The sequence below is a fragment of the Saccoglossus kowalevskii genome, chromosome 7, assembly GCF_978046115.1.
Source record: "Saccoglossus kowalevskii chromosome 7, keSacKowa6.1, whole genome shotgun sequence".
NCBI classification, from domain to species: Eukaryota; Metazoa; Hemichordata; class Enteropneusta; family Harrimaniidae; genus Saccoglossus; species Saccoglossus kowalevskii.
Window position 1 is genome coordinate 22,658,976 of NC_140647.1, and position 11,021 is coordinate 22,669,996.

At 38.7% G+C, this 11,021-nt stretch overlaps 1 protein-coding gene across 2 annotated transcripts; it reads right to left on the reverse strand.

The window, feature by feature from the left end:
- Positions 1-1,403: 1,403 nt before the first annotated feature.
- Positions 1,404-10,150, reverse strand: LOC102804551 (uncharacterized). Of its 2 annotated transcripts, none has more exons than XM_006816437.3 (9): positions 9,943-10,150; positions 8,451-8,780; positions 4,916-7,307; positions 4,391-4,706; positions 3,867-4,049; positions 3,312-3,715; positions 2,691-3,201; positions 2,401-2,455; positions 1,404-2,189 (listed from the first exon to the last, which is right to left on the reverse strand). In XM_006816437.3, exons 2-9 carry the CDS (start codon positions 8,767-8,769, stop codon positions 1,903-1,905), a joined length of 4,467 nt encoding a protein of 1,488 aa, XP_006816500.3. In that variant the 5' UTR covers positions 8,770-8,780; positions 9,943-10,150; the 3' UTR covers positions 1,404-1,902. The 2 variants fall into 2 exon arrangements, with proteins under 2 accessions (XP_006816500.3, XP_077865349.2); XM_078009223.2 differs by lacking the exon at positions 9,943-10,150 and adding an exon at positions 9,146-9,237.
- Between the last annotated feature and the right edge of the window lie 871 nt (positions 10,151-11,021).

The window sequence follows — 11,021 nt, forward strand, 5'->3', positions numbered from 1 at the left end:
CCGTTTTACGGAGACCTGTGATCATTGCCAAGTGGGTTCTGATTCACATATACTATAGAATCTGATGTTTCTATTGTAAGTTGTAAATATAACGATTGTTTGCTTATTGGCGCCAGGTTCAACAATATACAATAGACCCAACATATACATAAATATGGCCGTCGAGATCTCGTTGGGAGCGAGAGCCACGAATCTTGCATTGCCATAGAGTCCACAGTTCCCAAGATTTTCGTAATTATTTGAAATAGTAGATGCGATGGCGGCATTTGTTGGCACAACAATAATGATCGTGCCTTTCTCGCATTCAACGAGATCTCGTCTGCCATTTGCGATTGAGGCCGGATACATAATGTTACAAGATTTAATGAAATTCAATACAAAATTAACCACCCCTGTGTTTACAATAGGCGCTTGATGCAGAAGTATAATATCAATTTCTGACAACAGTGGATATGATGGACTACATAAACTGATGAAAAGTTAAATATCTAGAGAATGAAAAGTGATATAAAATAATTGTAAATTGCATGTTCTTACATTTGTTGTTAGCCTTGACTTTTTCTTTAATTTATTAAAATTGTATTCACGGAAAAACTTAGTCGAAAGCCCTTTCAATAACGTTGCCAAAATTCGGATGTTGCTGTGTTAACATGAGTGTAATAGTCGTCCTTTATAAATTAATTATGTTACATGACTACCACTTGCGCTGGAAATGATAAACATTCATACAATTACCACATCCATTAACAAAGTAGTTCCTGCCGTAATCTTAGAACCCGACTAATTTAAAAATAATAATTTTTTGCCTAGCCTAGCTAATACCTGTGGGTAGGCAGGCTGTGGTTGTGATTTCTCAGTGGTGCAAAACAATTTCCACCATTCTACCAAACTTGGTATGAATATTTTAATGTCTCACGTTGTTTTATTTTGCGGTTTAGTTCGACTGGTTTTCACTTCTTTGCGAATTTGTGAGTTTAATCCACAATTCTAGATAAATGGCTACATATGTCTAGCATATTCGCATATTTTTCCCATTTTCCCAACAGTGATAAGGATATCCAGGCCAACTATCAAGAACCAACAAGTGTCGCTTGAGCATGATATTATACTGTTGCTTCAACCAGTTAAAAAAAAGCTAATTCTTTTTTGACATATACAGATTATACTTGGTATATCTATCTATTCACCTTTTGTGTTTTTCGTATCGGTGAGTCCCTGCCAACATTACACGTTCATAGTAACCAATCTGAAAATAGCATCTCAATAGAACTTGAACTTTAGCTTCAACCGTGGCCAGACTAATAGCAACTGGTCCAACTGTCGCCCAATAGCTTGAGCTAGTATACTGGTTGAAATGACAACTCTAAAGAAGGGGAGGGGAGATGGTATGTACTACAATTCAATTATTTCATTTTGAGTTTATTAATCACATAAACAAACTATGCACTTACGTTTATAATACAGTTATTACAAATTGTGTATAATATATTGAGATATGATAATTATACATAATATTCTCGTGCTAGGGCCAAGCATAAATAGAATAGAATTTCACTTAATACTATATAGGACGGATCGTGAGAAATGTGCCTACCAATGCAAGTTCGGCGGAATATAAACGACTACATCTATGGAAAGAGTTTAGGTAATGAAATGAAATAAAAAATGACGTCACAGGCCACTAGCTGTGTGATACAGTTCCTAAATTCGCATTCATTGAATAAGCATCAACATACATCGGAACCTCAAGTTAAAGTTAATAAAAAAAACAAATAGAAAAAAACAAACATTCTACAAATTATAAAATTGAATTACATGTCCGGGAAAAATAATTCAGAATTTGCTGTTAGAAAACTTAGTTATTAATAGTGTTATATATACTAAATATGTTATGAATCAGTTCTACTTCATATTATTTTTGACACCTTCTAATCGAAGTTTCTCGGCTAGATCAGTGCGCCCACACTTTTTGAGGGCGTCCGCCAGGATAGATACTTTCGGCTCTGACAGCTTTGTTTTGTTTCTCCAAGTTATAAGCAGATCAGAAAACTGGTCTTCGGTATTGTCCGGATGGTCTCGTTGTATTCGTTGTACCTCACCGCGTTGCATGCCAAGATAGTCTCCCAATGCTTCCAGTTCTTTCCCTAACTCTTTTGCCAAGTCGCGCAGTCCATCGTTGCTCAGTGGATCTGTCACATAAAACACGGAATATTTTATATATTACTGTGTGGATATTTGTGTGTATAAATTATTGTTTTACAAGTTGTGCATATTTTGAATTACAGTGTCATTGGTAACGATACAGTATTCGCGTCAATATTATACCAGTAATTAACCTTTAACCCAGGCAATATATACGTGTATAGAGAAGAAAACATTGCGCATGTACAGTTAACTTACATTGGCAATTAATCGCTTCTTTCATTGATTTTTTTTTCCTGAATTCTCGTTCCACCTACACGATAGAAAATAAATTAAAATAATTGGCATGAAATAAAGCACGACTTTCAAATTGTGGCATAATTCCTCTAAAATAATAGATCCTCCAAGTTCTGACAAGTTTCCTTGGCATGATTCCGCCAAATTTTGCAACATTTCAGTTAAATTAATACCAGATCTCAAAATGGTGATATAACAACTATGTGTAAATATAGTTTTGCACTTTTACGGAAAATAGTTATAAACGTTACCTTGGGCAACGAGACTGCTAGTTCCGCCATATGTTTCCAATCATCTTGTATCTCAGAAGGGTCCACATTCACCCGGGATATGTCCGAGTCTTTCTTGTAAAACTCTGCTAATCCCCGGTCAAAATCAGAACTATGGTTCCTGTAAGGATCCGCAGCTTCTAGAAAAAACTCCATACGATTGGAAAATGCTTCGCGGAATATGATTGTTTTGTCTTCGTACGCATTCATCAGTTTGATATTTTCTTTGAACTTCACGCTGACTTCCTGCTCTTCTCTTATCTCAACCTCGTTGCTAGGAAACGGTGGCCCGTCGAAACCTTTTTGCAAGAGCTGCTTCTCGACTTCCTCGCATCTGTGTGCTGGTACAATTTGAACGATGGCTCTGGCTCTGTCTTCATTCAAATGGTGAAGTATGATATTGACAGTTTTCACCAAGCTAGTCATCTCTAGTGATGCCGCGGCTTTGGGCGGTGGCATGGCAGACCCCTCTTTCATCTGTATCGCTAAAACTCTGAAAAAATACGCAACGCAACAAAATGTAACTGCTCTGGTGATGCTATAGTATTTCATGATGTTCACAACAAATTGACGGTCGATTGTAATAACACTTTCGAAATTTACCTGTCATAGCCATCTGATACTTTGGCCTCTATTCCACCACTTTGCCTGTGTCGAAGCTCGGCACCTTTGACTTGTTCCCATGAACTCTGACCATTCCTCCCCATGAATAATACTTCACCGGTATTCCTTGGCTCTTCCTTTTTCTTCTTCTGCTGCCCCTGTCGCTGTTGACTTTTGGCCATACCAAAACCGAATTCATCACTAGAAGCCTTCTCTTCATCTTTCTTTTCTTCTTCATCGTGTGGAACGAGCTGATACACAGGCAAAGTTATTACTAACGTCTTTTTTGCTTTGGCGTCACGCGCATGCGTTATGTGTAGTATTGGCGAAGCTGAGACAATGTACTTCAAGGTATCCCATTTTTGTTTTCTTGCATGTACATGGTGTGTATCTGTGGGAATGACCTGTATGGATAAAAAAATGGGATTAATATGCATATAATATATATTTCAAGAATAAGTGCCAAACAGAAGTATTATAAGATGTTTATAAACAGACAGACCACTAGAACGCTATTAGTCATCTTGTAATGTCCAACATTATGCTTGATATTACCTGCAGTGTTACATCAGTAGATGAGAGAAATGTATCTTTCAGATATTTAACGGTTACACGCGGTTCGATGGATGATGTCACAGTACCTCCCCTACGTCCCATTGAGTGGCGATCCCGGACAATTCGTCTCACAACCACGTATGTAGACAGTTTTTCGGCTTTAACCTCAGCAAACGTCAGCCCCTTAATATAATAACATAGACAGCCTATTAATGTTAGGAATATGAACGATGGTGAAAAGAATAATTGTAAATGTGTTTCACTTTTTTCGGATTAACCCCTTGAAGGTGTTTACATATTTGTAATGTTGCTATTGTGCAGTGTCGTATTATACGCAATTCAATCACTTAGTCATAATTTAGAGAATACCGAATTGTAGTATTGCATTTAACTTATATCTATTTCACATAAAATATATTGCTATTATGGGTGGTGTATTGTGTTCATCAAGAAAATAGAAGTAACATTAAATCTAATGTTTTTCAACTAGTTAGGGGATGTATTATTCGTGTCAAAATTATTACCCGAATTTCATCAAAATTTCTCTCTGTTGAATTTGTTGCCACCACCTTCCAGTCACCACTTTTGTCTCTCGCTTTAACAACGACCTCGTAGCCGGTGATTCGTACTGTTGGTGTGTATCGTATAGCAATCAGTACAGGCTTCTTCAAAGTTGCATCCTGGGGGTCCAATGAAACAACGTTGCTTAGTAACTCTTCATGCTCTCCAATCACAGTTTTTGTTAGACTCTCGTTCTCCTTGCATACAATTTCCAAGCCTTCCAATACCTCCTCAGGAGCTCGCACAACAGAGAGAACATCTCCATCTGCCGATACATACCTAGAAGCAAATAAGGAAAATACGTCATACGTCGAGTTGATATTGTTGGTCAGTTAGTACGGTTGAATGGTTAGCGTGTTCACCTGCAGTGGTGAGGAGCTACGCCATGTGCGTGATGTTATGTGAATGTTCTTTTGTCTGTACTTATTTACTTATCGTAATTTCAAGTATATTTAACAGTTGAAAAAAAAAATACAAAAGTGACATACTTTTTAAAAGTCCAGTGTTTAGGGTTCTTTTTTGTCATGTCCTCAACTGCGTGAACTGATCTTTCCATGGCAGATTTTGCTTTTTCAATAGCTTGTTCGGCAATGCCCGTGCGATTTCTTAGTTTTTCTTCCTTTGTCTTTACTTCTTGCGCTGTTGATTTTTCATTTTTTATAACTGATGTCAAGTCATCAATAGCCCTGTCAATAGATTCAGCTGAACGTGTTGCCTCACTCCCAGCTTTCCTGGTTTCCTGAACTGCCTCTTCTGCTATTTGTATTGCTCGCCTTGCTTCATCTGTGTCTCTTCCACAGTCATCGGCTGCTTGTTGTGTGTCCTTTGTAGACTGTTTAACTTCTTGAACTAACTCACGAGCGTCTCTGGCCACTCTTTTTGCTTCGTCAATTAAAGGAGAGGTCGATTTGGATGCTTCAAGTCTTTCATGTGTTGCAACCCGCTGTCCAATCTCACTGGCATTTGTACGACAATCTTTATTAACCTCTCTTGCTTCTTCAGCTACTGTTGTCATCTCTTCTATGCCTTGTTTAAGATGGGCAATGTCGTCCTTTATTTTCTGTAATTGATCTGCTCCAGCCATAGATGTCTCCAACATTGATGTCCTGCCTTCTATGTCAGTCACCAGCCTTTGCAATGTTTCAGCATTTCCTTTTGCCTTTGTTCCAGTAACCTTGATTCCTTCAACCATGGTTTCACTATCTTCCATATCTGATGTCACCCTGGAAGCAATTTCCTGAGCTTCAGTCGAAATGGAATTGGATTCTTCCAGGTCTTTATAGGCAAGCTGTAGAAACTCTTTGGCTGTTAGTAGAGTTTCATTACCAAGTATTCTTGTTCTCCCAGTGTCTATGTGGTTTATAATTTGTGTTGCTGATGATTTGGCTTTCACTTCATTCCGTGTTGCTTTCGTTATTTTTGCTCTTGTATCCTCTATACATTTCCCTGTTTTTGCTGCAAATTTATTTATGTCATCTACTGAGTGGTTAGTTTTATATCTTTCTTCTACGTCTTGTGCAGCATCTGTAGTTTTCTCGACAGATTTTTCGGCTTCCTCCAAGATTGCTGCTGCTTCTTTGTGATTTGTTTCTGCATCTACTAAAATGGATTCACAATCAAGATCGGCACTTTTTGTTCCACCAACTGTTTCGGTGTTTTTCTTTGACATCTCTGATTTATCTACATTCTCCTCGCCCACCATCTCCTTAGCTTTTGAAATTGCCTGTGTTGCATCTTCATCCAGCTGTCGGAGTTCAGCAATAAGAGATTGGGCTTCATCTGCAAATGACTTGCTTGTTGCAACAGCAGCCTGTTTCTCAATCAGTATTTTAGCTCGTTCTCCAATTTCAGCTGCTTTTGCCGAAAGTCTTTTACAACTTTCTGCAGATTCTTTAGCTTCTCTGATAATATCTTTAGTTTCTGCAGTAACCCTTGCCACATCTTCTGACTCCCCTCCTTCTGTTTTTAGTTTTTCTATTTCTTCTGACTGTATTTCGGCCTTCTCTGCTGCTTTTGTCACATTTTCTGAAACTTGTTTCAGTTCTTCTATAAGTGATCTTAAACTGTCTTCAACCGTCACAGCTTCTTCAATATCTCGCTTGATATCATCTGCTAATCTTTCTGAATCAGTAACAGAAGTATTCGCCACCTCTGCATCTTTCCGTACTGCTTTTGCAACACTTTTAGCTTCTTTTGCCGTTTTCCATGCCTTATCCCGAGCTTTTTCTTCTTCTACAATCTCGACTACCTTAGATCCTGCCCTTTTTGCTGTCTTGGCGTATGTTTTTGCTTCTTCTGACGATTCATTTGCTTTTTCAAAGTGTTGCTGTATCTGATCTTCGGATTGTTTGACTGTATCAACAGGAATATTTTTCTTTGCACTTAAATCGGCCATATTGCTTGAAGTGGACTCTGCGGCATCAGCTGATTTTTTTGTTTCCACCAAAGCTTCTGTTGCTTTATCCATTGCTGTTTGTGCTTCTTCTAACTTTGTCGGCACTTCCGGATTAGTTCCGCTACTCTGTTTAGCTAGCTTTTCTGCATTTTGAACGATTTTTTTCGCATCATTAACTACACTGGATGTTTCATCTGCTAATTTGCGCACTTTTTCAGCATGTTTTTTCCCTTCATTGGCGATTTCTTTTTTGTCAGATTTCTCCTTCTCTTCCTTTTCCTTCTTTTCACGGGATTCAGTGTCTGCTTGGGCTTTCTGTAATTCCTTTAAAGCTGCAGTCAGATCTGATGCTGTCATATCTGCTTTCTTGGATGCTTCTGCAGCAAGAGCAGCAGTTCGTTTTGCCAACTTCTCAGTTTCGATAGCATACTCTGACAACTGATCCATTACATTAGCTGCCTTCCAAAGACGAACAGCTACTGCATCTGAATAAGAGATATAAGGCAACAATATACATATGCATGTAGGGTAGTTGGAGTGAAGTGGACTTTGAAATGATATGGGCTCTCCCTGGAAAAACGCAAAGCAGTGTGCATACATGGATTGTACCGCAGTCATTGTCTGAATGTTGATACACATTTGTATCTAATATAAACAGGATATTGATCTTGATGACCAATATGCAAACAATTATGCAGATGGTTTTGCAAAAGGTGACAACAATATATTTAGCGTTGAGTGTTAACATCTATCAATTCCTAAGTTGTTACTCTTCTTTACAATTTAACATGTTAGTGTAGGGCACTAATTATGACATTTCAGAAACATTTTACATGCATAAGATGACCAAATAAGATGACCCACATTGATATTTGTTCGTTTTTTTACTTATGTCGCAACTCAGTATAACATTGGACAATTGCCAAACTTGTTCATACCAGTGTGTATAATTTAAATATGCTAATTGTAATTGGTTCATTAACCTTTAATGCATGTGTTGTGGTAGAAGCCAAAAATATCAAATCCTACTAGTCAGATAGTGTTTTTATTTGTGTGTGGAGATCGAATAAAACGTATTCAAATAGCCAATGTAATCGATATTCCCATTTTTAAACATTACGCGCAAACAAGCACGTATACAGGACAGGATAGTAGGTGTGTCAGACACAAACATTTAATCTTCAGGGCTACTTACATAAAATTGAGAACGGTCACGCAACTCAATGTAAGTAAATACGCCTCAGAACGAGGACTATGTCTACAACAAACAAACAATCACCTTCACATACCTTCACTAGTAACATGGGATTAAATTTCTAATCGAACTGGGACATCTGTCAATTTACTGTGACCGATGGCCGTTTTATTTAGGGGTACATAAACTCAACTCAACAAAACTCATCTCAGCTCTACGTAACTAATCTCAACAAAACTCAATCTAGATTAACTCAATTGAGCTCAACTCAACTAAGCTCAACAGAACTGCAAACTCAACACAGCTTAGCGCATATCAGCCAAGCTTAAATCAACTTAGTTCTCAACTCTGTTCAATTCAGCACAAATTGACTCAACTCAGCTATTGATAGCGACGTACAATTAGGAGTTTACATTATGTGGTATTGACTCACTTTTATCGATCTTGACCCAAGGCGGTACTACTTTTATTCGACTGCGTATAACCTCAACGGTGTCCTGAAGCGTCTGTGGTAACATCAACATGCCTTCCGACAGCGAGGAACTAATGTAATTGGCAACATCCAAAACCAAACGGATATCGTCGATAGTTTTCTGCAAGTTTTCATCATCATATTTACTTATCTCACAGGTTTCGATAACTTCCTTCTCCTCCCTCAGTGAGTCCCTATATTGAGACATCTTTCCCTTGCATCCGATGTTATCCCGTTGCCCGGCATTTTCGTCGACTAAGTCTGCTGCCTTAGTTGGCATTCTCGAAATATCTATTTTAATAAAATGAATGTATATAGAATCAGTGTATATTTCCTCTTATCATAGCAGACATTACTGAATAATTCGCCTTCTAAGCCTCGTTTTCGAGACTCCTGACAAAGGGCGCTTATGATTCGCTATTGAAATGTTCCATCAATGCGAAAATGAGGCTTGGGGCGCGAATCGTCAGCAATGACCGCCGCCGATAAGAACGAATTGAGAGTCAGTGTATTTCCCGGTGGAGGTGTGCAGCCTCATTTCACGGATTTACTGGGTATGTGTGCCGACCCCACTCAATAGAGACATATCAACCATTATGTTTACAGTTTTATGATCTAGTAACAACTTGCTTCTATTTCAAATCATGTTGACATACCTAAATCACCTGGTAACCGAACAAACACCAACCTTAATATATGGGCCGCGTTTGCCGCTTTTATTGGATACCGCCTATATGCGAGAATGTACATCCAACCCCCGGGCAGCATCTGACCAATCATATCATATTTGTTTATGTTGTCAAATGACACGTAAGCAATAACAGTTTGCATGTAAGCCATCATAGCATTAGAACAATGAAATAATAACGCGTATGTGTTAGTGCGAACAGACGGCGGCATTTCGATATACTTGTGTTTGTTTTTACCGCAGTGATCTTATGCACTTAAATATTGGCTGTTTTATACATTCCGTGAATTGTTGGGGCGAGGTTAGACCCGATTGCTTGTACGAGTAAATAAAGATATGTATCCGTATCGTATGTATTCTATGTAGTCAACGAGGCTGGCCAAAGGTCACTCGGGGACAGTCACTCCATTCTTCACTGTACACTGGCACCTGTTTCTGCTGCTATGCCGTTTTATTAACCACTTTGAGCATTAATCAAGCATGCTTCAAAATCTACATGAAATGTACAATCTACTTTCCAAATAAATAAATAAATACATACATAAAATAAAGGGTCAAATTTACTTAGAAGCGAACTCATTTTCTAATTCCCAGTCACCGTAATTCAAGTTCCCTCACCTGTTACTCTGTAGACGATATAAGTTCAATGCATTCGTTGACTCCCTTTACCCGTCACATAGGTTAGCACTGTAGTTTTAAAGCAGAAATAGTCTATAACAAGTCAAACTTCGGTCAAAAATGAAGCATGAATTAAAACAAACTTACCAGTAAAGAATACTTTTCTATAGAAACTTCAAACTGGCTGTTATTATTCAAGCAAGACTATCGTCATAGCAATGTTGTATCCAGTTACGTACAGTGAGACGAGCGGTTGAAGATTGGTTGCCAAAACAAACCCATCGCCTGGTGGAGATCGAGGTCCGTGATAAGCCGGTGTGTTGGTGATTTACGTGCGTACTAATAGGGACGCCTGCCAATGTTGTCGTGATTACACGCCCCTAGATTAGGGATCTGCATATGCTCTCATTGAGACTTGAGTGACGTTTGACACCCGAACCAGAGAATGGCGAATAAGTTACTTTCTGTTACAGTTCATTATTTTTGCTGTGGGCGGGGCGCTGCGTTGAAACACGCGGCTCAGTCTGTGCCCCGTGACCGCACTATTTCTCAAGCACCGAGGGTAGTTAACCATCAAAAAAAAAAATACGTGTTGTGCCTCCAGCTACCAGTTACGGCTGACTATACTCTTATGGAAATTTATACTGCTGCTTCCGATATGGGTCAGCGCACTAACGCGGCTAATGGCCCCCCAATGCAGATAAACATGATTTCGACATGTTCTGCTGATGCCTCGGGCAAGTTTTGCTACTTAGACAGAACAAGAAAAGATCTGGTTGGGGATTATAATAAACTACAACGTTTGTTGTTACTCTGGTCCAGTTCGTGCGACTTGTTTACCGATGGTTTATTCGGGGTAGAACACAGTCACTCGGCGAGAATATGGAGTAAATGTGCAAGTCGTCTATCAGCTTTCGATTCTAAAACATCAAAAATGGCAACTTGGAGTGTAATAGGCAGAAAACACAGTGACAATGTGGGATAATAAATTTTCTACAACTATAAACATATCTGCAGAAAATATGCTGACCGTTTTCCTGTAATAATGACATGTCGCATAGTGAAGTCATATGATACCATTTTGAAACTACGTGACCGAGTGGTATTGCGTTTTATCTTGAAGTGTCATTGCAGGACACGTTTTATTCACCCAACTTAACCAATTTTAAACCGTTTCGAGTTTCCTTAAACTTTTCACTCTACCGTCAATTACTAGTAACACGTTC